At 47.5% G+C, this 27787-nt stretch overlaps 2 protein-coding genes across 3 annotated transcripts in view; one reads left to right on the top strand and one right to left on the bottom strand.

Moving 5' to 3' along the window:
• PRKX (protein kinase cAMP-dependent X-linked catalytic subunit) overlaps window positions 1-27787 on the bottom strand; it is a 321391-nt gene that overhangs the window by 84790 nt on the left and 208814 nt on the right. The window lies entirely within an intron of this gene.
• Window positions 1795-26727, top strand: LOC132224152 (arylsulfatase F-like). Its single transcript, XM_059679250.1, has 10 exons — window positions 1795-3182; window positions 5125-5274; window positions 8372-8493; window positions 11629-11751; window positions 14146-14569; window positions 19954-20090; window positions 20562-20696; window positions 22447-22609; window positions 24507-24628; window positions 26237-26727. Exons 1-10 carry the CDS (start codon window positions 3172-3174, stop codon window positions 26614-26616), a joined length of 1767 nt encoding a protein of 588 aa, XP_059535233.1. The 5' UTR covers window positions 1795-3171; the 3' UTR covers window positions 26617-26727.

The following is a 27787-nucleotide window of genomic DNA, read 5'->3' as shown; positions in this document are numbered from 1 at the left end:
GAATTCCCTATAGTTGCTGCCTCTGAAATAAAAGTTTAAACGACTGCCAGGGCTCACACAAGCAAGACGTATGAATAGATATATGCACAGATGTATGAATAGATATGTGAGTAGATGTATGAATAGATGTATGAGTAGATGTATGAACAGATGTATGAGTAGATATATGAGCAGATGTATGAATAGATTTATGAGTACATATATGAATGTATGTATGAGTAGATGTATGAGTAGATGTATGAGTAGATGTATGAATAGATGTGTGAGTAGATGTATGAATAGATGTATGAGTAGATGTATGAGTAGATGTATGAACAGATGTATGAACAGATGTATGAACAGATGTATAAGTAGATGTATGAACAGATGTATGAGTAGATGTATGAGTAGATGTATGAGTAGATGTATGAATAGATGTATGAGTAGATGTATGAACAGATGTATGAACAGATGTATGAACAGATGTATGAGTAGATGTATGAGTAGATGTATGAGTAGATGTATGAGTAGATGTATGAGTAGATGTATGAACAGATGTATGAGTAGATGTATGAACAGATGTATGAGTAGATGTATGAGTAGATGTATGAGTAGATGTATGAGTAGATGTATGAGTAGATGTATGAATAGATGTATGAGTAGATGTATGAGTAGATGTATGAACAGATGTATGAGTAGATGTATGAGTAGATGTATGAGTAGATGTATGAGTAGATGTATGAACAGATGTATGAACAGATGTATGAGTAGATGTATGAGTAGATGTATGAACAGATGTATGAGTAGATGTATGAACAGATGTATGAGTAGATGTATGAGTAGATGTATGAACAGATGTATGAGTAGATGTATGAGTAGATGTATGAATAGATGTATGAGTAGATGTATGAACAGATGTATGAACAGATGTATGAGTAGATGTATGAGTAGATGTATGAGTAGATGTATGAATAGATGTATGAGTAGATGTATGAGTAGATGTATGAACAGATGTATGAGTAGATGTATGAGTAGATGTATGAGTAGATGTATGAGTAGATGTATGAGTAGATGTATGAACAGATGTATGAACAGATGTATGAGTAGATGTATGAACAGATGTATGAGTAGATGTATGAACAGATGTATGAGTAGATGTATGAACAGATGTATGAGTAGATGTATGAACAGATGTATGAACAGATGTATGAGTAGATGTATGAGTAGATGTATGAACAGATGTATGAGTAGATGTATGAATAGACGTATGAGTAGATGTATGAATAGATGTATGAACAGATGTATGAGTAGATGTGTGAATAGATGTATGAACAGATGTATGAAAAGATGTATGAGTAGATGTATGAGTAGATATATGAACAGACGTATGAATAGATATATGAGTACATATATGAATAGATTTGTGAGTACATATATGAATATATGTATGAGTAGATGTTTGAGTATATGTATGAGTAGATATATGAACAGATGTATGAATAGATATATGAGTACATATGTGAATAGATTTGTGAGTACATATATGAATATATGTATGAGTAGATGTATGAGTAAATGTATGAGTAGATGTATGAGTAGATGTTTGAGTATATGTATGAGTAGATATATGAACAGATGTATGAATAGATATATGAGTACATATATGAATAGATTTGTGAGTACATATATGAATATATGTATGAGTAGATACTTGAGTAGATGTGGGTAGAGACTTTTTTGGCCCTCTCTTTTAAAAAATACATTTTTATTGATTTCAGAGAGGAAGGGAGAGAGAGAGGGAGAGAGAGAGAGAGAGAGAGAGAGAGAGAGAGAGAGAGAGAGAGAAAGAAACATACATGATGAGAAAGAATCATGGATTGGTTGCCTCCTGCACAGGCCCTACTGGGGATGGAGCCTGCAACACGGGCACCTACCCTGACTAGGAATCGAACCATGACCTCCTGGTTGAGCCACTGCAGTCAGGCTGCTGTTGACACTACAGTATTATAGATGTCTCCCATTTCCTTACCTCTGTACCCCTCCACCTAACCCCAACCCCTCCTCAGATCTTCTCCACAGTATTGTCTGTGTCCACACGCTACTCATATGTGCACATCAATTCTTTGGTTCATCTCTTCCCATCCCCTCACCCACTCCCTTCCTTTTGAGATTCGTCAATGTGTTTCTTGTATCCAAAACTCTGGTCCTGTTATTTTTTCTGTCAGTTTATTTTGTCGATTGGATTCCACATAGGAGTGAGAGCATGGGATATGAGTCTTTCTCTGACTGGCTTATGTCACTTAGCATCATGCTCTCCGGGTCCCTCCGTGCTGTCCCAAAGGATACGAGACCTTCCTTTTTCAGGGCTGCGTAGTATTCCACGGTGTCGATGGACCCCAGCTGTTTTATCCACTCGTCTGCTGATGGGCACTTGGTCTGTTTCCAGACCTTAGCGCTTGTCAATCGTGTAGCTATGAACATAGGGGTGCACATATTATTTCTGAATGGTGTTTCGGGGTTCTTAGGATGGATGTTTGAAGGAGGCGATTAGCATGAAGTACCTAGCTGAATTTAAAGGTTCAAACACGAGTAATGACTTACCGACGGAATTTCTGGGTTTTGCTCCTTTTCTTTCACGGCAATGACTTTTGGTATCATGTCCCTTGGTCATCACAGCGCACCACCCTCCCCCAATTGTGTAACAACTCTTAGCTTTCCTAAAATCACCAGATAGTGGTCTCCCTTTGGACTAATGGCCAACCACAGAAGGAGATAAAGTCATTACGTCTTTTTAGCGGATCTGAGTTCATTCCACATAGATGTGGTGAGATTAAACTCTCAAGTTCTGCTTCTTCTAGAGGTTATGTGCTCACGAGGCCTGTCTGAGGGTAGGTTTAGGGACGGAGCCAAGTAACTCACACCCCACAAAGGACCTGGATGGCCCCAGAACTTGGCACAGCTCAAGCTCTTCCTTAATGGGCCAAGACGTACAACTAATTGAGAGCTTGGGGCTTATGCCATGAGAGTGTCAGAAAACCAGTTTTTAATTGCTGGAAGTAGAGATAGGATCCCCAAATTCAGGGAGCATTTCCAAAAGGGAGCTGACTTAAGCAACCCAAACATGACACACTCTTCTTTCCAGGAGCTTCGATCTTTGGCCAAAGAAAATAAGAAGGTACTCAGATCTCCAAGATGACGCTCAGGTACGGGAAGTGATAAGCCACCGGGCAAACGCGCTGATGCTGATGGGTAATTTTGTGGTATTTGTGAAGTCAGCTCGATAGCTAGAGGCATGCACTATTGTGCATTCATTATGTGGTTAGCTGTCAAATGTCTACATTTATCTTCTGGGTTCAGTAAGTCCATAATGAAAAAAGGAAGTAGGAGAGATGTAGACAATTGAAACAAATAGAAATGGCCAATTTCCAGCACACTTATTTTATTTTATATTTATTGATTGATTTGAGAGAGAGAGAGAGAGAGAGAGAGAGAGAGAGAGAGAGGGAGAGAGAGAGAGAGAGAGATTTGTGGTTCCACTTACTCATGCACTCATTGGGTGATTCTTTGTGTGCCCTGACCAGGGATCGAACTCTCAACCTTGTCATATCAGGACGATGCTCTAACCACCTGAGCTACCTGGCCAGGGTCTGTATTATTTTGAAATGTTGTACAAACAGGAATTGAGAGAAACAACGCAATCATTTCGGTGAAGATGAAAGCGTTTCTGTAATTATCATGGTTTGTCCATAGACAAAGTCCTGGCCGGAGACTTCTTGTTAACAGTTTGGGGGGTGGAAAGTTTGGGAAAAGCAGAGTTTCAATCTTGAGTTAACAGTTGCATCAGAGGATTTATAAAGGGCCTGGGAACAGATGGGGTCAGGGAATCTTTCTACCCTCCTCCTTTCCCAGAGTAAATATTTAACGATGGTTTTACATTATGAAAAAAGACAGCATAGAGATGGAACCAATGGTTCCAATATCCATGACCTGATATCTGGTAGAGACCCCATAGGAAGAGAAATCCTATATAATAAAAGCCTAATATGCTAAGTGTCCAGTCGACTGGTCGCCATTAAAGCCATCAATGGGTAATATGTTAATGATATGCTAAGGCCACTCAACCTCTCACTATGACGTGCACTGACCACCAGGGGGCAGATGTTCCAAGTGGTAGGTGAGCTTGCTGCTGGGGTCTGGCCGATCCGGACTGAGCGAGACGGGCCGGACACACCCTGGAGCCTTCCCATGGTCCCTCCCCAGCTGGCCAACCTCCCGCGTCCCTCCCAGGCCCTGATCGGCGTGGCCTGCGCCCTCTCGCAATCTGGGACCCTTTGGGGGATGTCGGAGAGCCAGTTTTGGCCCGATCCCACGGGCCAGGCCTAAGAACCCCACTGGTGCATGAATTCGTGCACCGGGCCTCTAGTATGATATATTTCTTAGAAATCGAGACTTGAGCTGGGACTGAGCACAATTAGGAAGCGGACTAAATCCGTGTCCAGATTCCAGGATTCATCTTTCCTCCATGCCCCCCGTTTTCCTTTATTTTGGGGCGCCTTTTTCTTTGTGTTTCTGGTCTTCTACCAATTTTTTTTTTCCAGCAAAGCTGGTATACCCACAGACAATTACATTTTCACGTGAAGGGAGTCAGCAACGCAACCAGTAACACGACCTTATACGTCTTAGCCATGCGACCTTAACCATGAGTCAACAAATTAACCGGGAGCCTCATTGCATAAGTCTGTGCAATATCCCCATAACCGCATGTCAGCAATCAGGAAATCGTAAGCATTAAGTCAGCAACGTAACCACCAACATCACCTCCTACGACTTAGCGCCTCGCACCGAAGGAGTCAATGCTTGGTCTCCGAGCAAATTTACGAGTTCGGATTCCACCTCCTAGAACAGCAATGCGTTTGCGTGTGTTGAGAACCCAGGAGAGCTGGCCCCTGAGCAGGGTGGGTACCGTTCCACAGCCATGAGCGACATGGACCTGGAGAGAGAAGCCCGTAGGCCCTGTCCCGGGACATGTGCCTGGCGTCCAACCTACCCTGTTGCCTTCACGGAAGGTAACGTCGGCGTGGAACGTGGACCCTGAAACCATCCAGAAGAGGGTGTTTCCAGTACAATCCGTGCTTGTTTTTTCAGGAGGCGCTGGGCGTCCCTGTCTTGGATGTGGTTACTCCTCACCGTGGGCCAGTCGCAAAGGGCGGACGACGACAAGCCGAATATCGTCCTGATAATGGTGGACGACCTTGGGATCGGAGACCTGGGCTGCTATGGAAACGACACCATCAGGTGTGTCCTTGAGGCCGGGAGGGTGGATGCCTCTCGTGACCGCTTCTCCCTGCAACGGCAACGTTATTCTGTTGGCTTCGTCTTTGAGAACGAGGTCCTAGTAGATGCATGTGCATTCGAGTCTTGATTCTGGACTCACGGTTGTGCAACCTCGGACAAGTTGCCTCACTTCTGGTGCCTTAATCTCCTTATTACCTGTTGAGTGAATAGTAGAGGACCCATGAGTTCCTTCATGCAGAACACGCAGCTACCTGTCTCGTAAGGAGCCTTCTGTCATGTAGACCAGTGGTCGGCAAACGCATTAGCCAACAGAGCCAAATATCAGCAGTACGGCGTCTGAAATTTCTTTTGAGAGCCACGTTTTTTAAACTGAAACTAGATAGGTAGGTCCACTGTGATTCACTTAATTAGGGCGCTCCTACGCTGGCCTTTGCCAAAAACCGTCCTCCATCTGATGGAGGTACGTTCGCTGAGGTCGACCCCTTCCAACTCGCCCGTCCGCACGCGTCTTGTAGACTTGTCTCGTCCGTCTCCTTTCGTTCACCCTCTCTCTACGTCCAAACCATCTCAACATACCTTTCTCCGTCCTGCCGAGTCTTTCCCTCTTCGCCAACTCCGTCCACACCTTTGGGGACCCCTGGACCTGCTGGGGATGGACCCTGGCAGTCCTGGACACTACATCTCCTCTCACTCCACAACGTTCCCTAAAATGAGCTCCATAAACTGTACTCCAAGTTTTAAGTCAATTTCGCACTGTATGTGTCCACCCCCCCGCACGTGGTATTTTGCGGAAGAGCCACACTCAAGGGGCCAAAGAGCCGCATGTGGCTCGCGAGCCGCCGTTTGCCGACCACTGATGCAGGCTATTTCAACGAGTGGTGATGTTTATGTGTATTAAGAAACATTATGGGGCGACATCCTATATGATAAAGAGGTAATATGCAAATGGTCGTAACGTGTCACGGCCCGTTAGCAGGAGGGTGGGGCAGTGAGCTATGAGCCATGGAGAGCCACAGGAGGGTGGGTCAGCAAGCTGTGGGCGGAGCTGGGCCGGACGGCCAGCGAGCTGTGGGCGGAAGCAAGCAGCATGGAGCTACTCGTGCACGAATTCGTGCGCAGTGCCACTAGCTGGTTAAGGAAATGACATAGGTTCCGGGTCTACAACCCTATTAAAACACCATCTGTTTATCATCGTGTGTGGTCATCACCCCAAGTCCAGTCTCCTTCTATCACTATATATCCTCCCTTTCCCCTCTTCTGTCTCGGCCAGCCCCTTTCCCTCCTATAATCACCATACTGTAGTCTGTGAATTTTTTTTTAATCTATTTTTAAAATATAGTTTTATTGATTTCAGAAAAGAAGGGAGAAGGAGAGAGAGAAACATCCATGATGAGAAAGAATCATGGATCGGTTGCCTCCTGCACGCCCCCTACTGGGGATGGAGCCCACAACCCGGGCCTGTGCCCTTGACCGGGAGTCGAACCCTGACCACCTGGTTCATAGGTGGACGCTCTATCCACTGAGCCACGCTGGCCAGGCTGTGAGTGTTGTTGTTTTTTTAAATTATTTTTTCTTAATCCCTTTACCTTTTCCACCCAATCCCCCCCCAAACGCCTCCCCCCCGACAGCTGTCAGCCGGTTCTCTGTGCCTATGAGTCCGTTTCTGTTGATTTCAGTGAGAAGTGAGATCCTACGGCACCTGTCTTCCTTGAATGGCTGGTTTCACTGAGTGTATTATTACTGGGGAGAATCGTTCAGGTCCCGCTTCCTGATTTGGGGAGCCCAGCGCCCTTTTTTTTTTTTGCAAAAGGCGATGTGTTTTAACAAGGGACGTCCTGAGAGAGGGGCGTCGAACAGGAGACGGGAGCTCAGAGCTTCCTGGTGGGTCACGGAAGCCGTCTCCCTCAGCCACGGCTTTCCCACCCTCAGCGGTCCATCCCCATAAGGCGAGTGGCTGGGGCTGTTTTGTTCTCTTTCAATCTCTGGCTGTTTTGTGAACTGAGTGTAGAGAAGGGATATGGATCTATCGAATACTCAGCCTTAGGTCTCCAAGTAGCTAGGTATAGCTAAGGTCTCTGAGCCAAAGGCCCTTAAATATATATGTGTACATATATGTATATATATGTATATGTGCGTATAGCAAAGATGTCTAATCCAAAGACATATATATGTATATATATCTCTCTCTATATATATATATAGATTATATATATAAATTATATAATATATATATATCTTATATATGCACAAACACACATATATATTTAAGTGTCTTTGATTTAGAGACTATCTATCTATCTATCTATCTATCTATCTATCTATCTATTATCTATCTATCTATCTATCTATCTATCTATCTATTATCTATCTATCTATCTATCTATCTATCTATCTATCCCTAGCTATTTTGGCTCAGTGGATAGAGCATTGACATGTGGAATGAAGGGTCCCAGGTTCAATTCTGATCAAGGGCACATGCCCAGGTTGCAGTCGGGGGCGTGCAGGAGGCAGCCGATCCATGATTCTCTCTCATCATGGATGCTTCTATCTCTATCTCCCCCTTCCTCTCTGAAATCAATTAAAAAATTTAAAAATCTTTATATATAACTATAATAACTATAACTATAACTATAACTATATATATACATATACATACATAGATATGTGTATATATACATATGGCTAAGGTCTCTAAGACAAATATACTTAAATATATATATATATATATATATATATATATATATATATATATATATATATATATGTGTGTGTGTGTGTGTGTGTGTGTGTGTGTGTGTGTGTGTACGTGTGCCTGCAATTTCTGCCTCTGTCCCTGTCTCCCTGTCTATTCCTCGCACTCTCTCTCCTTCCCGCCTTTCCCTTCCTCTCCCTGTCTCTCTCGCTCTCTGTGTGCCCCTCTATCTTTCTCTGTGTCTCTCTGTCTCTCTTGGTCTCTCTCTCTCTCTGTCTTCATGTCTGTCTCTCCCTCTGTCATTCCCTCCCCTCTCTCTGTCCCTGTGTCTATGTCCTCTCTCTCTCTCTCTCTCTCTCTCCTCCCACCCCAATTCCTCACTGTCCCCTCCACCTCTCTTTCCAGGACCCCCAACATCGACAGCCTAGCCAGAGATGGTGTCCAGATGACCCAGCACATCGCCGCCGACTCCATGTGCACCCCCAGCCGGTCCGCTTTCCTCACGGGAAGGTACCCGATCCGAACAGGTGTGTGAACGGGGGCCCCCCGGCCCCGCTCTGCTGTCGTGACGGAATCAGGGGGCACGGGCCTCGTGGCTTGGCCACGGTGACGGGTTTCAGGGTGCCATTGCACGCCCCTTCTTGGGTGGGCGGCTCCGGAGGTCAACACCTGAATCCCCTGGCTCCTCCGCGACCCACATCACCTGGGGTAGCCAAGGGATGTCTTCACCTTCAAATGGTGACCTGAATATCTATAATATTAAAAGCATAATACGCTAATTAGGCCGGACAGAAAAATGACCTTCTGGACGTCATTCTGGACGTCCTTCCGGAGGAAGCGATGGCAGCAGGGGATGAGGTAGAGGTGGTTAGGGGCGATCAGGCAGGCAGGCGAGGGGTTAGGGGCGATCAGGTAGGCAGGGGAGTGGTTAGGGGCGATCAGGCAGGCAGGCGGGTGGTTAGGGGCGATCAGGCGGGCAGGCGAGTGGTTAGGGGCGATCAGGCAGGCAGGCGAGTGGTTAGGGGCGATCAGGCAGGCAGGCGAGTGGTTAGGGGCGATCAGGCAGGCAGGCGAGTAGTTGGGGGAGATCAGGCAGGCAGGTGAGTGGTTAGGGATGATCAGGCAGGCAGGCGAGTGGTTAGGCGCCATCAGGCGGGCAGGCGAGTAGTTGGGGGCGATCAGGCAGGCAGGCGAGTGGTTAGGGGTGATCAGACAGGCAGGCGAGTGGTTAGGGGTGGTCAGGTAGGCAGGGGAGTGGTTAGGGGCGATCAGACAGGCAGGAGAGTGGTTAAGGGCGATCAGGAAGGCAGGTGAGTGGTTAGGGGCGATCAGACAGGCAGGCGAGTGGTTAGGGGCGATCAGGTAGGCAGGGGAGTGGTTAGGGGCGATCAGACAGGCAGCGAGTGGTTAGGGGCGATCAGGCAGGCAGGCGAGTGGTTAGGGGCGATCAGACAGGCAGGTGAGTGGTTAGGGGCGATCAGACAGGCAGGCGAGGGGTTAGGGGCGATCAGGTAGGCAGGGGAGTGGTTAGGGGCGATCAGACAGGCAGGCGAGTGGTTTGGGGCGATCAGGCAGGCAGGCGAGTGGTTAGGGGCGATCAGACAGGCAGGCGAGTGGTTAGGGGCGATCAGGTAGGCAGGGGAGTGGTTAGGGGCGATCAGGCAGGCAGGAGAGTGGTTAAGGGTGATCAGGAAGGCAGGTGAGTGGTTAGGGGTGATCAGGCAGGCAGGGGAGTGGTTAGGGGCGATGGGGCAGGCAGGCAGACCAGCGGTTTGGAGCCATAGGTCCCAGATTGGGAAAGGGAGGTCCGACTGCCAGTCCAACTGCAGGGATCGGACCTAAACTGGCAGTTGGACATCCCCTGAGGGGTCCTGGCTTGCGAAGAGGGTGCAGGCTGGGCATAGGGACCCCCCCCCCCAACCCAGTGCACAAATTTCATGCACCAGGTCTCTAGTGTATATATATTAGAGGCCCAGTGCACGAATTCATGCACCAGTGGGGTCCCTTGGCCTGACCTGCAGGATCGGGCCAAAACCAACTCTCTGACATCCCCCAAGGGGGTCCCGGATTGTGAGAGGGCGCAGGCCAGGCCGAGGGACCTCTCTGGTGCACGATTGGGGCCGGGGAGGGACCGCGGGAGGGCTCCAGGGTGTGTCCGACCCATCTCGCTCAGTCCCGATCGGCTGGCCGCCAGCAACAAGCTAAGCTACTGGTCGGAGCATCTGCCCCCCTGGTGGTCAGTGCACGTCATAGCGGGCGGTTGAGCATATCTTTAACATATTACACTTTGATTGGTTGAATGGCCGATGGGTCGACAGGATACTTAGCATATTAGGCTTTTATTATATAGAACTAGAGAAAGAGGAAGGGAGAGGAAGAGAGAGATAGAAACATCCACGATGAGAGAGAATCATTGATAGCCTGGCTCCTCCACTCCCTCTACTGGGGATTGCGCCCACCACCTGGGCACGTGCCCTGATCAGGAATCAAACAGGTGACGACTTGGTTCATGGGTCAGTGGTCAACACAACTGAACCGCGCTTGCCAGGTGAGATGATGACTTTTTTGTGTGTGTTAATTCTCACCTGGGGACATTTTTTCATTGATCTTTAAAGAGCGTGGAAGAGAGAGAGACACACACACAGAGAAACACTGATATGAGAGGAATGCTCAAAAATGTTCAATACACCCAGGGTCCTGGCATCACTGCCAACGGAATCGAGCAAAGTCTCCCCGGTTTCAACTACCCACCAGGGACCCCTGTTGGCAATCTCGGGGTGTTCTGTTCCTGAATCCTTCAAAAACTTCCTTTGCTTTCTTCCGTTCCTTGCCCATGAATGATGAGTCTTCAGTCTCAGGGTGACTGGTCCCACCCACCTACTTGACATCAATTCTAGTCATAAGGGGTTCAAAACCAACGTGTCTACTCTTCCGAGATGCCCCAACTTCAGGTTCTGGCCAGGAAGTGAGCTTACACATCTGTCCTACAAATAGAACTCGACTCTATTGTCAGGGGGAAAAAATTAGTAGAAACACAAGAGTTTGAAGTTCTTATAAGATTTATTTTTTTTGTTTTTTTAAAAAATATATTTTTATTGATTTTTAGAGAGAGAGGAGAAGGGAGAGAGAGATAGAAACATCAACGATGAGAGAATCACTGATCGGCTGCCTCTTGCACGCCTTCTACTGGGGATCGAGCCCACAACCCGGGCCTGTGCCCTGCCTGGGAATCGAACCAGAACCTCCTGGTTCATGGGTCCACGCTCAACCACTGAGCCACACCAGCCCAGCAAGATTTCATTTCTCGACTTCTTTTCTGAGGCATAGATGCCCCAGTTGAGGGCAGGTGCAGGTTAGATGTTCCATCAGCCATTGTCTATGGGAGTGGGGGACAGTGGGTTGGGGTGTATCTGAAGGTGTCATGGTGTGTGTGTGTGTGTGTGTGTGTGTGTGTGTGCGCACAAGGGTTTAAAGGCGTTTTGCATTAGGGACCCGTGTGAGTGTTGTCTTCGGAGAACACAATCTCCTCCCCCACACCTTGATACCTCTGCCCCATTCATCCTCTGTCCACCTTCCCAGCTCCCCACCCTCCAGGCAGGACTGTGATGAGCACCTACCTACCCATGGTGTCCACCTGGGCCGTGTTTTTCCGTCCCCTTTAGGAATGGTTTCCAATGGGAACTACCGTGTCCTCATGACCCTTGCGGCCCCTGTTGGACTCCCGCGTAACGAGACCACGTTTGCACACTTGGCCAAGGAGCAAGGATACAGCACGGCGATCTTCGGTAAGCAGCCATCGCTCTCTGCCTCCTCCAGAACTCTCTGTCATCATTGCGCTTGGCTCACCGGGCGACCTGCAATTAACGAAGCTCCCTTCACACACACACACACACACACACACACACACACACACACACACACACGCACACAGTGTGTCCTAAGTGATATAAACCCATCCTTTGCAGACATAGCTCAGGCATGACGCAAGACGCCTTCCCACCTCACCCCCAGGTCTTTCCAGATGCTCATCGCACATGTTTCGGGGTCACCCCGTGTGTCCTTCATCTTTGCACAGGTCAAGATGCTCTACGATAAAGATTTAGGATGGCTCTCTCTCTCTCTCTCTCTCTCTCTCTCTCTCTCTCTCTCTTATTCTTTGCAGGCTCCAGAATCCCGCATCTCACCCCCCAGGGACACACAAGTAGTGTGAGCATCATTCGCGTTTTAAGGAAGGTCCAGTTTTCTGATTCTGTTTAAATATCTAGACCCCAAAGCAAAATACGAATGGGGTATGTGGCTCCGAAATTTCCAGGTGGCCCGGCCCAATCCCTCTGTCTCAGGTCCTCCCTCATGAAGGTTAATCCACAGGAGAAAACCAAGCTACTCCTTTGTGCTAATGGCCATGGTCGTGGGCTCATTTCATTTCAGGGACACGGCCTCCCACGCCGACTGAAACACTGATATTCACGGGCGGAAGGGATGTCAACAATATCACGCCCCACCCCCCTCATTTCAGAGATAAGGAACTTGACCCTTTGCCATGCTGAGTGTCACATGGGATGAGTTAGAACCAGGGTCCTTCAACATTCAAGATGTGTCAAGTTTTCCTGAATCAATCTCTTAGGTCAATGAACTCTAGTGGGAGATCTTTGGATTTCCAATCAGCCAGCTATCCATTTATCTATTCCTCTATGCTCAATATATCCTCCATCATTTATCTATATCTATATCTATTATCTATCTATCTGTCTATCTATCTATCTATCTATCTATCTATCTATCTATCTATCATCTATCTATCTATCATCTATTTGTCCACCCATCATCTACATATCTATACATCATATATCATCTATCTTCTCTCTATTATTTATCAATCTTTGTGGCTATAACTTATGTCTATCTATCTATCTATCTATCTATCTATCTATCTATCTATCTATCCATCCATCTATCTATCATCTCTCCTTCCACTCACCTAGTCATCCATTCACCACTCTCTGTCTGTCTATCATCTATCTATCATCTATCAATCAATCTATATCTATCTATCTATCTATCTATCTATCTATCTATCTATCTATCTATCTATCTATCATCTATCCACCCACCCACACAACTCATCTATCGATTCACTTAACCATAGTATCTATCATCTATCTATCTATCTAAATATCTATCTATCTATCTATCTATCTATCTATCTATCTATCTATCATCTATCTCTTCTAGCTGACCATCCATCATCTATGTATCTATCTATCACATATCACCCACTTCTCTCCTTCAGTCCACAGGCCGACGCTCTATCCACTGAGCCAAACCGGTTAGGGCTAACCCACTTCTCTCTATCATTTATCAATCTTTGTGGCTATAACTTGGATTATCTATCATCTATCTATCATCTATCGATTTATCTATCATCATCATCATCTATCCCTCCACTCACTTAGTCATCCATCCACCACTCTCTGTCTGTCTGTCTGTCTCTCTATCTACCCATCCACACAATTCTTCCATCCACTTATTTATCCATCATATCTGTCTATCCATCTATCTACCCATCCACTCATCATCGATATTTCTATTCACCTGCTATCTCTATGCTGTCTTTATTATTTATCTACATCTGTGGCTATAATTAACATCTATCTGTTTATCTATCTATTTGTTTATTGATATGCCCATCGATCAATCTATCCACCCATCCACAAATACATAAATATATCTACCACTCATCTATCATCTATCTCTCTATCTATGTGTCTATCTAATCTATTTATCATCTATCACTTTTCTCTCTATATATCCATTCATTCATCCACCCGCTCATCCATCTACCTTCTATCATATCTTTCTCACTATCTAAGATCTATCTACCTACTTACCTACCTACCTACCTAGCTGTCCATCATCTATCCTCTACCTTGGCTCTATCATGCACCTATATTGTGACTATTTCTCATTCTCTCTGTGAACGAGAAACCAGATTTTCAGACAAATACCTGCAAACTACGGAAGAGCCAAAAGTGAGTCTGTGCTGAACTTCAATGTTGAGGGAAAAGAAAAATATGTGCTACTCCATTTTTGTGCGCTGGCTTAGTGTTTGAAATGAAAAATGACTTCATGGTCTTTGTCATAGGTGAGCACGTTATGTGTGTGTGTGTGTTTCATTTCAGGGAAATGGCATCAGGGCTTAAATTGCAACTACCGAAATGACCACTGCCACCACCCGTCTCACTATGGGTTCGATGACTTCTACGGCATGCCATACACTCTGTTTGACACGTGCGGGCCCAACCTTTCCCGGGACGCGGAAATCGCCATCAGCGGCCGACTCTGGATCTCTGTGCAGCTGGTCGCCCTGGCTGCGCTCACTCTCGCTCTGGGGAAACTGAGTGGCACGCTCTGCGTTCCCTGGGCCCTCGTCCTCTTCCTGGTTCTGCTCATGCTTCTCCTGGGCCACTTCTGGTTAAACAGTCACCAGTCGAGCCTGTACTGGGATTGCCTGCTCATGAGGGGGCACGAAATTACCGAGCAGCCCATGAAGGCGGAAAGGGCCGGGTCCATCCTGGTAAAGGAGGCGATTTCGTTTTTAGAAAGGTAAAGATGATTTTTTATTTGTAGATTCATGAAAAGATAAGAGAACGAGTATCTATCTATAGAAAAGGCTAATTGACGGATCGTCCTGTCCGACCGACCGTCCAACCAACCAACCAACCAACCGGCCGGCCAGCCGGCACATACGATGCGCACTGGTAATTTAAAAATAAATGTTGGCTCGCGCGCATGCGAGATACATATAAAGTGTTTTTACTCTTAATGCGGTAAACAGGAAGACATGAGAATACGTTTAATCAATTTATCAGTCATTATTTTTATCAATGTTGTTTTTATACCGTGTTTTTTGTTATTTTTATATCATAATTTGTTGTTCTTATATCATGGCTTTGTTGTCATATTAAGTTGTTATTGTTTATTTATTCATCATTTTGTATATTATTTTCATATACATTTTACTAATATTCTTTCACCTCTGACACTTCTATTATAGAGAAAGGGCAAATAGCGATATTAACATATTTATTCTAATTAATTTCCTTTCAATGTGCATGAATCCGTGCACCAGGCCACTAGTATATATATATTTTCTGGTGGGTGGACGTTTATTTTGTTTTTCACATATTTTTGTTGATTTCACAGAGGGAGGCAGAAAGAAACATCCATGATGAGAGAGAATCATTGATCGGCTGCCTCCTGCACGCCCCACACTGGAGACCAATCCCGCCAACTGGGCATGTGCCCTGACTAGGAATCGATCTGTGGCCCCCTGGTTCGTAAGTTGATGCTCAACCACTGAGCCATGCTGACTGGGCCAAACTCTATTTTTAAAAAATTTAATTTATTCAGATGACATCCTATATAATAAAAGCCTAATATGCTAAGTGTCCGGTCACCCAGTCGGCCATTCAACCAATCAAAGCGTAATATGCTAATGATATGCTGAGGCCGTTCAACTGCTCTCTATGACCTGCACTGACCACCAGGGGGAAGATGCTCTGACCTGTAGGTGAGCTTGCTGCTGGAGTCCAGCCCATTCAGACTGAGTGAGACGGACTGGACACACCCTGGGCCCCTCCCACGGTCCCTCCCAACCCCCCAGCTAGCCAACCCCCCAGATCTCTCCCCAGCCCTGATCAGGCACCAGTGGGGTCCCTCGGCCTAGCCTATGCCCTCTCGCAATCCAGGCTGAACAGGAGATCCCCACCCCACGCCATGTGCACAAATTTTGTGCACCGGGCCTCTAGTTGATTAATAAAATGCTACAGGGTTCACCCTTTCCCTCCTCCCTCCCCCTTCCCATCCTGCTGCCTGTACCCATGAGCTTTCTTTGCTTAATCCCTTCAAGTTCTTACCCAATCCTCTCCCTCCTCCCCTCTGACAGCTCTCAGTCTGTTCTCTGTATCCATGCGTCTGTCTCCACTCTGTTGGTTGGTTTTATTCATGAGATTCCACCTATAACTGAGATCCTGTTGGACTTGTCTTTTCTCTGACTGGCTGATTTCACTCAGCACCAACTCTGAGGTTGGACTCATTCATCTGCAAGGCATAGACCTTCGGTATACTCATGCACACTGAGAGCTGTCTTTGCTGGAACTAGGATCTGCAGAAAGAGCTGGCCATCTCATTGCTTCCCTGGGAGGGGAGACAGCACCCGGAGAAATTATAAATCAGAGGGCTTGTCCCGGGAGTAGGTGACAGGTTAAAAAAAAGGTTGTTGGGTCATCATTAAGCTCGAACTAGAAACGAGCCAAGGAAGGCACACCTTCTCTTGGAGTTAAGGGCGTTGAGCACGTATTTCTTTTTTTCCACTTGCTCTTGCGACATGAGTCGGGGTTTTATCTTTCTTCGATCGGCTGCTACCCTGATTTCTGGACTTCGCAGATAGCTTGCGACACATCGAGGGCAGGCTGTCTGTACGGGCATGTGATGAGAAAGAGGCCAGGTCCATGGTCGGTAAACTCATTAGTCAACAGAGCCAAATATCAACAGGACAACGATGGAGATTTCTTTGGAGAGCCAAATTTTTTTAAACTTCAGCTATATAGGCAGGGACGTTGTCATTAATTTCAGTAGGGGACTCCTAAGGCTTAGGAAGAGCCACACTCAAGGGGCCAGAGAGCCGCACGTGGCTCGCGAGCCGCAGTTGGCCGGCCACGGGTCTAGGGCCGTATCCGTCTCTACTGTAGGGACTTTCCAAGAAGGCATTCTTGAGGAAACAGTATCTTGCCTAAATCTTCAACCATCAGTAACAGCAAGCTGAAGGAAGGCATGACGGGCAGGAGTGAAAGCTTACGGAAAAAGAGGTGTGTGCCAGCAACGGTGAGCAATTTGATCTTGACAAGCGACACGCCCGAGGGAAAGCCGGCGTCTTTGATTGTTACGTAGGCTTGATTAAGGACATAAAGGATTTTTTTTTTTTTTGGTTTTGTTTTGTTTCAAATATCAAGGCCTATCGTTTTTATTTTTTTTAAATATATTTTTTTTATGGATTTCAGACAGGAAGGGAGAGGGAGAGAGAGAGAGAGAAACATCCATGATGAGAGAGAATCACAGATCGGCTGCCTCCATCATGGCCCCCACTGGGGACCGAGCCTGCAACCCGGGCATGTGCCCGTGACCAGGAATCAAATCTGGGACTATTCAGTCCACTGAGTCAAAGCGGTTGACCTGTTTCTGTCTTACTTATCTTTTATAAAAATATATTTTATTGATTTTTATTTTGACAGAGAGGAAGGGAGAGGGATAGAGAGCAACATGGATGAGAGAGAAACATCGGTCAGCTGCCTCTTGCACGCCCCCCACTGGGGATGTGCCCGCAACCAGAGTACATGCCCTTGACCGGGAATCGAACCTGGGACCCTTCAGTCCGCAGGCCGATGCTCTATCCACTGAGCCACACCGGTCAGGGCTTACTTGTTTTTTTATTATTATTATCATTATTGTTTGGTTTTTTAATTCCACACCTAAGTGAAATCACGTGATGTTCATCTTTCTCCGTCTGACTCAAGTCGCTTAGCACAATACCCTCTTGGTCCATCCAGGCTGACGCCAATGGTAAGATTCCCTTCTTCGTTTTTAGGGCCAACTCACGTTCTGTTATTCAGGGACCTGGAGGAATCTGATCATTAGCACCGTCTTTACCCCACAGCCCAGGTGGAGACGACACCCAGGGAGCGTGTGGGAGACATAGGACCTTATTTGCCTTGGAGATGCAGCTCTAGCTACGGCTGGTTTCACGTTGGGGCAACTCCTTTATTGCCTGGCGCCCTGGCCAAGTTCTAGGAGGATTGACCGAAAGCAACTCAGCAAACCCTTCAGATAGGTCAGATGGAAACTGGTGTGGCCACATTCCTCTTCAGTATGTGTATTCCTTTCCTAGGAATGCCCGAAAAATGCACCCAGCACAGGGTGACGTAAACCAGATATAAAACGTGCTCTGGTTCTGGAGACCAGAGGTCCCAGTCACACTGTCTGGGTGGGCGGGGCACGGGGCTGAGAGTTCTGAGTCAGGGCCAAGTGTGCTGAGCACAGCAGGGTTTAGGTTTAGCTCTGTGGTGATTTTTGAGTGCATAGGGGAAAACTCTAAAGCGAATCCCAACTCTAAGTCTAACCCTAACCTTAAACCTAATCTTAAACCCTAACCCAAATCCTAACCCAAAACTTACCCAAATATTAACCCTACCTTAGCCCTAACCCTAACCCTAACCCTAACCCAAAACTTACCCAAATATTAACCCTACCTTAGCCCTAACCCTAACCCTAACCCTAACCCTAAACTTAACCATAACCCTACCCAAACCCGAAAACTAACCCTAACCCTAACAAAAACCCTAACCCTAACTCTAACTTAACCCCAACTTTAACCTAACCCTAATGCTAACCCTAATAGTAACCCTACCCTAACCCTAAACCTAACCTAACCGTAACCTGACCCTAACCCTAACCCTAACTCTAACCCTAGCACTAAACCTAACTCTAACCATAACCCAAACTTTAACCCAATAACTAACGCTTCCCTAGCCCTAACCCAAACCATACTCCTAACTTTAACCTACGTGAACCCTAAAACTAACCCTAACCCTAACTCAAACCCTAACCCAAACTATAACTTAACCTCAACTCTAACCCTAACCTGACCCTAACACTAACCCTAAAATTAACCCTACCCGAACACTAACACTACCCTAACCCTAACTCTAACCCTAAGCGGAACCCTAACCTGACTCTAACCCTAATCCTAACCCTAACTCTAACCCTAAACCTAACCCTAATCCTAACCCTAACCCTAACCCTAACCCCAACCCTAACTCTAACCCTAACCCTAATACTAACCCAAACCCTAAAGCTAACCCTAACACTAACCCTAACCCTAACCCTAATCCTAACCAGAACCCTAACCCTAACCCTAAACCTAATGCTAACCCTAACCCTAACACTAACCCTAACCTTAACCCTAACCCTAACCCTAACCCTAACCCTAATACTACCTCCTCTTCTGGCTTCCGTTTTTTGCCAAAAATCCCTGGTGCTCTTGGCTAGTGGCCACATACTCCTATTTCTCCCTCCATCTTCACAAGTCCTTTCCCCTCCGTGTGTCTGTGTAGTTCCTCACAGCCCTCTTCCTATGAGGACACCCATGGACTCTGAGCCCACCCTACCCCAGTTAACCTCTACTTAAGGAATTCTATCTCCCAAGACCCTACATGCCCAATAAGATCATATTCTGAGTTTCTATGTGGACCACTTTGGAGGGACACCCTTCAACCCAGTCAACCATGGCCAGACTCCTTCTTGTCTTTCTTTCTAGCTTATTTTTTCACCCAGTCTTCACACATTGATATCCTACCAGATAGTAGAAATTTCCCCCAGACTGGGATGGTGTTGTACGCTGCCCTGGTTAGCTGAGAACCTATCCTTCCTGCAGACCAATTGTCAGGACTTGAAGGGGTCAACCTCATTCTCTGCGTCCTCAAATGGGAATCAAAGGTGTGTGGACAGATTGCCAAGACCTATCTGTCCGTGCTTGCTCTTGGGTTGTGAAAGCGCTGATGTTTCTGAAGAACCACTCCGATAAGACCGTATCTTGTGTGTGTCTTGGGGTGTGACTGTAGGCTGAGATCTGGTGAGCCCTGGGAAAGTGCTCCGAGCAGAGCTGGACTTGAGTCATAACCCTGTGTGACCGCTGAGAGCAGTGTGACCCACCCACGTCCTGGCACCTGAGAGGTGGCATCCCCCCAAGATTAGAGGCCGAGTCTGGAGGCTGGAGGACTCTGGAATCCATTCCCACCAGGAGAGGGGCTGCCTTTTACGTGTGTCCCCTCTCATGGGTCGTGACACACACTGGGTCTGTGTGTCGGAGAACAGTGTGGTTCCCACTCCCGGGGGTGGGGACCTCACTTGCGATGGGCTCGATGTCTTCTCAGGCACCGCGAAGGACCTTTCCTCCTCTTTTACTCATTTCTTCACGTCCACACGCCTCTCCCCACGACCGAAGACTTCATTGGCACCAGCCGGCACGGCTTATACGGGGATAACGTGGAGGAGATGGACTTCTATGTGGGTAAGTGTCAGGATGGAACGTAGAAACATCAGCATGAGCGTAGGAGGAAATCCATGTTCACACTGACTTGACCGTAATCACCTCTTCAACATGGGATGCTGATGGGAAAACAGTGGGCTCACATAGGATTCTCTTTTAAAAATATATATATATTTTATTGATTTCAGAGAGGAAGGGAGAGAGAGATAGACACATCAATGATGAGAGAGAATCATGGATCAGCTGCCTCCTGCTTTCCCCCTACTGGGCCATCCACCTGACAGCGAATCAAATTGTGACCTCATGGTTCATAGGTCAATGCTCAACCAATTGGGTGCAAACACGATTCTTGGGGTTGTAAGATTTGGGGCATCTTAGAAGAGAAACATTTTTGCAACGATTCCCAAAGGAATGTGCATGCATTGGGACTAACACAGATGCCCAAAAGCTTATAATTTTATGTGTTTTATGGGTCCGTTTTTATTGTTTCAGGCAAACTCCTTGCTGCCATTGATGATCTGGGGCTGAGGAATCACACACTTGTCTACTTCACGTCAGACCACGGGGGACATTTGGAGGCCAGGCTCGGCCACGCCCAACACGGTGGATATAATGGGATATTCAAAGGTGAGCAGGGAAGATCGTACCTGGGGTGTCCTTGTGACTAGGGCAACTAGTTCATTGTAACACAAGATCCGTGGCATGAAACACCAGATGAAAGATGCGTGAGACACTCAACAAGATGATTGTTTATTGGACGCTTGGTCAAAACGAAAGCGTAGGGTCCCAAACCCAAGGATATTGACCTTAAATTGCTAACATTTCTAGACAATATTCTAGACACGGGCCTCCCTGATAGTCCTATGCGTGAAAGAGTGTTCACATAAGCAGATGGCTGGAGGGAGGCATTAAATGGGTCGAGTCTCTAATCATCGATTCCATCCGCAAGATGGAATTAGAATAAGAAGAAATGTGGTCTACAGAGAGGGCACATAGAAATCTCCTTGGACGTTAAGAAAGCTTTGGGTGCCGTTTCCCAGAGATATGGCCAAGCTTCTCTCAAGTTTTTTTTAAATATATTTTTATTGATTTCAGAGAGGAAGGGAGAGGGAGATAGAAACATCAATGATGAGAGAGAATCATTGATTGGCTGCCTCCTGCCTGCCCTCGACTGGGGATCGAGCCCACAACCCGGGCACGTGCCCTGACTGGGAATTGAACTGTGACCTCCTGGTTCATAGGTTGACATTCAACCACTAAGCCACGCTGACCAGGCTCAGGTTTTGCAATGAAATTCACAACACCGATTCCATGTCGTGGTGGGACACGTCATCCGTGGAAACATATCCGTGAGCCACCACACTGGCCTGGTCTAGTAACCTGTTTCCTGACATTATAAGAAGATTACCTGCGACCTGTTCTGCATATTTGAACCTCTGATCTGATGGAGACTCTACAGCACTTTGTACAGACACATGGATTGTTATTCATGCAAATGTGGGTTTTATCGTGTTGCATCCAGCAGGAAATGACTCCTGTGTGAACGCGATGAAATCCTTCTGTCACTCTCGCCAAAGGGTGTGAGTGTCTGCAGCTTAGGGCTTGTGCCACCACACGGTGAGCCTAGGAAGGGGATAAATAAATCAGGAAAATTTTAAAGTTTTGCTTATGAGACCATTAAAAAAAATATTTCCAGTCCTGGCTGGTTTGGCTCAGTGGATAGAGTGTTGGCCTGCGGACTGAAGGGTCCCGGGTTCGATTCCCGGTCAGGGGCACATGCCCGGGTTGTGGGCTCAATCCCAAGTAGGGGGCGTGCAGGAGGCAGCCGATCCATGATTCTCTCTCATCATTGATGTTTCTATCTCTCTCTCCCTCTCCCTTCCTCTCTGAAATCAATAAAAAATAAAATCATAAAAAAAAGCATGCTTTAAAAATATTTCCATGTCTGCTTTGAGCAATGTAATGTACAGGCTATTTATAAGAGTTTATTCGAACCCATCAGACGATGCATATTGGGTAGCAAGACCTCAAGTGCAGCTTCATGTAGGCATTTGAAATGAAACGAAACAAACCTTACATTTTCTTTTTTAAAAAATATATTTTATTGATGTTTTTTACAGAGAGGAAGGGAGAGGGATAGAGAGTGAGAAACATCGATGAGAGAGAAACATCGATCAGCCGCCTCCTGCACGCCCCCCACTGGGGATGTGCCCGCAACCAGGGTCCATGCCCTTGACCGGAATCGAACCCGGGACCCTTCAGTCTGCAGCCCGATGCTCTAGCCACTGAGCCACACAGGTCAGGGCGAACGTTACATTTTTGAATACTCTTATATCAGTCATTATTTTAACTGCAACTTCATTGCTTTGCCCCGTAGGAGGAAAAGGCATGTCCGGCTGGGAAGGCGGGATCCACGTTCCGGGACTTTTCCGATGGCCCGGAAAATTGCCCGCCGGAAACGTCATTGATGAACCTACCAGCCTGATGGACATCTTGCCAACGGTAGCAGCGTTGACCGGAGGCATCGTCCCTCAGGACAGGTGACGTCATGTAATCTGTTCACGGAGCTTCTCTCTACCTTTGTCTTGAGAAGATTCAGGTCCAGGGAGATAAACTCTATCCCAATGGGTACGCTTTCTCCGCGGAACCCAGGTAATTTCCGCCTTTGTCTCAGGCTAAGTCTATTGACCATTACTCATACGCCGGACATCAATGTTGTAGTTCTACTAGGGGCCCAGCGCAGGGGCCTAAGACAGCAGTCGGACGTCCCTCTCACAATCCGGGACTGCTGGCTCCCAACTGTGCGCCTGCCTGCCTGCCTGATTGCCCCTAACCACTCACTTGCCAGACCAATAAACGCATAATTGCCCTCCCCGGCCGGCCTGATCACCCCCAACTTCCATCCCCTGCAGGCCATCTTGTGGCTGTGGGCACCGCCATCTTTGAGGGCATGGCAGTCAATTACCATATTCCCTCCTTATTGGCTGTGGGCGCCGCCATCTTTGCGATGGCGTGAGACGGTCAATTAGCATATTCCTTCTTTATTAGATAGGATGGCCCATCTTAGTCACTTTGTGGTTTTTATTTGAAAGGAAGATGGAGACAGGAAGGCTAGGAGATGGGAATATGGCCAATCAAACTCACTCATCCACATAAGAGGAAGAATAATTCCCTACCGTCTGGTGTCCCAGGTCCAGAAGGCTGGGGTGAAGGTCAGACCTTGGGTGGATATTTTGAACTCTGTCACAAATATTTAAAACAAGAGGCCCAGTGCACAAAATTCGTGCACAGAGAGAAAGAGTTCCTCAGCCCCGCCTGCACCCTCTCCAATCCAGGACCCCTCGGGGGATGTCCGACTGCAGGTTTAGGCCCGATCCCTCTCACAATCCAGGTCTGCAGGCTCCTAACTGCTCGCCTGCCTGCCTGCCAGCCTGATCGCCCCTAATCACCTTTGCCTGTGGGCCTGATGCCCCTAACTGCTCCCCTGCTGGTCTGATCACCCTTAATTGCCCTCCCCTGCCAGCCTGATCACCCCTAACTACCCCACACCTGTCGGCCTGATCGCCCCTAACTGCTCCTCCCTGCTGGCCTGATCGCCCTTAACTGCCCTCCCCTGCCAGGTTGATCACCCCTAATTGCTTTCCCCTGCCGGCCTGATCGCCCCCAACTTCCTCCCCTGCTGGCCTGATCGTCCCCTAACTATTCCCTCCTGCCAGACTGATCCCCCCTACCCACTTCTGCCTTGCCCCCCCCCCCACCATGGCTTTGTCCGGAAGATGTCCGGCCTAATTAGCATATTACCCTTTTATTAGTATAGACGGCATTATATTGCCTTGTTCCCCTCTCTGCTCACTGTGGATCTAGGTAGGTTTGAAGCTGCTTTTCTGGTTCTTCATGGATAAAAGGGAATTTAGTAGATTCAACCGGCCCTCACTTCACCCTGCTAAGCCCAAAGAGTTATGTTAATGTTTCTTTCTTTGTATATTAAAGACGATCTACTTTTGAAAAAACAACCCGCTAGAATCCCAAGCTCATTAGAATAAAAAGGAGGCCTCTATAATTTTTTTTAAACATCGGTTTCAGCCAATAATAGAATATACAGGGAGTTCGCCTAAAATAACTGAATAGAGCTCCCCGCTTGCAACAGTATTTATCAAGTTGAGCTAAAAGATCCGTTAAAAAAAGACAATAATGTTAGTGCAAATGTAGTTTTTACCAAGTTACTAAGCCAATCGGAGTCAGAAAATGAATTGTCCGAGATATTCACGGGGTGGGTTGGTTGACTTTGGGGCAATGGTGGTTCCCGCCCACTCAGCACACGGTTCTCCCGGCCCACGGAAGGTCATGGAATGTCATGGATGCACTGAGCCTCCTTCCAAGAGCCTCATGACCAAATGCCTTTGCCTCACTTTCTTCCTGTGTGTCTACACTCTACAGGGTGATTGATGGCCGAAACCTCCTGCCATTGCTTCAGGGCGAGACCCAGCATTCAGAGCACGAGTTCCTGTTTCACTACTGCAGTAGTTTCCTCCACGCCGCCCGTTGGCACCCCAAGGACAGTAAGTGTACGCCCGCCCGTGCACCCAGCAGATGCCCAGGGTAGGGTCCCTGTAGTCTCTGCGACTTCCTCATTTTTATCCCTCGAGTCCAGTCCTCTGCGTCTACCGTCAGCGCTGAAAATACCTTCTCTGGAAAGTTTCTAAGAATTGCTCTCCTTCAGAAAGACAGACAACTTTCAGAAATATCAACTTTGAGAAATGCTCTCTTTTTTACAACTTTTTTAAATATAATTTTTTAAACCGATTTCAAAGAAGAAGGGAAAAGGGAGAGAGAGATAGAAACATCCATGATGAGAGAGAATCATGGATCGACTGCCTCTTGAACGCCCCCTACTGGGGATCAAGCACACCACTGGGGCATGTGACCATGACCGGAATCGAACCCAGGACCCTTGGCTAAGTCGAGACAGACTCCCAGATACAGAGAACAGACAGACAGCTGTCAGAGAAGAGAGGGTTGGGGGCTGGGTGAGGCGGGTGAAGGGACTCAGCAAATAAAAAAAAAGAAAGAAAAAACTCATGGACAAAGACAACAGCAATGGTATTGGCAGGCGGAAGTGGTGTGGAGGGAGGTAGAAGGTAGAGGAGGCATAAATGGTGATGGAGACGAGTTGGGGTGGTGAACACACAATACAATATACACATGACGTTTTCTAGAATTGTGCACGTGAAACCTCGTAATTTTATGAGCCAACTAGAGTCCCGGTGCATGGAGTCATGCACAGTATAAGGAAATGAATTAGAAGGAATATTTTAGAGGCCGGGGAGGGACCACAGGAGGGTTCCAGGGCGTGTCCGGCCCATCTCGCCCAGTCCCGATCGGCTGAACCCCAGCAACAAGCTAACCTGCCGGTTGGAGCGTCTGCCCCCTGGTGGTCAGTGCACGTCATAGCGATTGGTCGACCAGTCGGTCGTCTGCCTCCTGGTGGTCAGGGCACATCATAGCAACTGGTTGTACTGTCGAACGGTAGGAGGGACATTTAGCATATTAGGCTTTTATATATATAGATGTCACCCCAATACATTCAATTAAAAAAAAAAAAGGTAAGAATCATCAATGTTGAGACCTGGGACATTATTATCCTAAGGCAGCTGTTATCAACCTTCCTAATGCCGTGACCCTTGAATACAGCTCCTCATGCTGTGGTGACCACCCAACCATAAAATTATTTTCGTTGCTACGTCGTCACTGTCACGTTGCTACTGTTATGAATCGTCATGGCAATATCTGATCTGCAGGATGGATTTTCATGGTGACACATCGAACATCATTAAAGCATCGTGACTAATCACAAAAACAATATGTAATTATCTATGTGTTTTCCGACGGCCTTAGGCGACCCCTGGGAAAGGGTCGTGCGACCCCCAGAGGGGTCGCGGCCCACAGGTTGAGAACCGCTGTCTGAGGGATTCTGATGTTCCCATGCTCTGGAGATTGGCTGGTATTTGAGTTAACGTGTGGGCAAAGAGAAAGAGCAGAGAATGCCCACGAAGGCAGAAGACGACCAAGTTGATGGGCACACAGGCTGGGTGCCTCAACGGGCACAGGGGCTGGGTGGCTCAATGGGCACACGGGCAGGGTGCCCTGACGTCTCCTTTCCTCTCCAGGCAACGCCACGTGGAAGGTTCACTACGTCACCCCCGTCTTCCAGCCGCCGGGAGCTCAGGCCTGCTACGAGACCCACTACTGCCAATGCATCGGGGACAACGTCACCTACCACGACCCCCCCCTGCTGTTCGACCTCTCCCAGGACCCCTCGGAGTCCACCCCGCTGACCAAGGACACGGAGCCGCTGTACGACCTGGTCATCCAGACGGTGGCCGACGCTGTGAAGGAACACAGGAAGACCGTCGCCCCGGTCCAGCCCCAGCTGGTGCCCGAACGGAACCGGCAATTCGTGTCGTTGATGAGCTGCTGTGGGGTGTTTCCGTTCTGCTTTTGTGACAAGGAGGGTGAGGAAGCAGCCAGCAAGCAGCCATTTGATTGACAGCAGGCCACCAAAGGCCACCAAAGGCCACCAACCTTGGTCCTTTGAAATAGGCAAGGAATGGATGTGAAAGCCAATAAAATTCTCCACCATTCCGGATGATGAAACGCCCGTTGGTTGTAATGCCATCCATAACATTTTGCGGGGGGGATTGTTGGTGCTCAATGTTTATCTCATTTCCAACTGTGTTTTTTTTTTTAAGAATGTATTTTTATTGATTTCAGAGAGGAAGGGAGAGTGAGAGAGAGAGAAACATCGGCGATTAGAGAGGATCACGGATCCGTTGCCTCCTATGGGATCGGGCCGAAGCTGGCAGTTGGACAGCCCCTGAGGGGTCCCGGATTGGAGAGGGTGCAGACCAGGCTGAGGGTCCCACCCCACCCCTGTGCACGAATTTCGTGCACTGGGCCTCTAGTGTATATATATGAAAAAGCACAACTTTTTAAATGTATACATTCCTTGTGTTTTGGTGAAGGTATCATAGGTTGCAACTCCAACCCTTAAAAAGAAATTGGCAAGTGACAGACGCCCATTTCAACGTATCCCCTGGACTTGATCAAGAAACTCACCCCACCTTCCATTAGCGTCTTAAAGGGAATTCCTTCATAGATGCCCCTGAAACAGTAAACGACTTTAGTGGGGAAATAATTTTCTGGTAGAAATAGCTGAGCACAAAAATTAGAGAAAGTCAGACAAGCAGAGAGGGAGTCATTCCAGTACATAGGTTATGACCTGAATTTTTAAAAATATATTTTTATTGATTTCAAAGAGAGAGAGAGAGAGAGAGAGAGAGAGAGAGAGAGAGAGAGAGAGACATCCATGATGAGAGAGAATCACGGATCGGCTGCCTCCTGCACACCCCCTACTGGAAATGGAGCCCACAACCCGGGCATGTGCCCTTGACTGGGAATCGAACCCTGACCTCCTGGTTCATGGGTCGACGCTCAATCACTGAGCCACACTGGCTGAGGCCATCTGAATTTTTCTCAACAAGAATACATGAATCACCATACGTATTTATGATTTAACTAGAGGCCCGGTGCACAAAATCCGTGCACTGGGGTGGGGGGTTCCCTCAGTCCAGCCTGCACCCTCTCACAATCCAGGACCCCTGGCTCCTAACCACTCGCCTGCCTGATTGCCCCTAACCACTTCTGCCTGCCGGCCTGAT

Source organism: Myotis daubentonii, chromosome X, assembly GCF_963259705.1.
Source record: "Myotis daubentonii chromosome X, mMyoDau2.1, whole genome shotgun sequence".
NCBI lineage: Eukaryota > Metazoa > Chordata > Mammalia > Chiroptera > Vespertilionidae > Myotis > Myotis daubentonii.
This window is presented reverse-complemented; position numbering and strand designations above follow the sequence as displayed.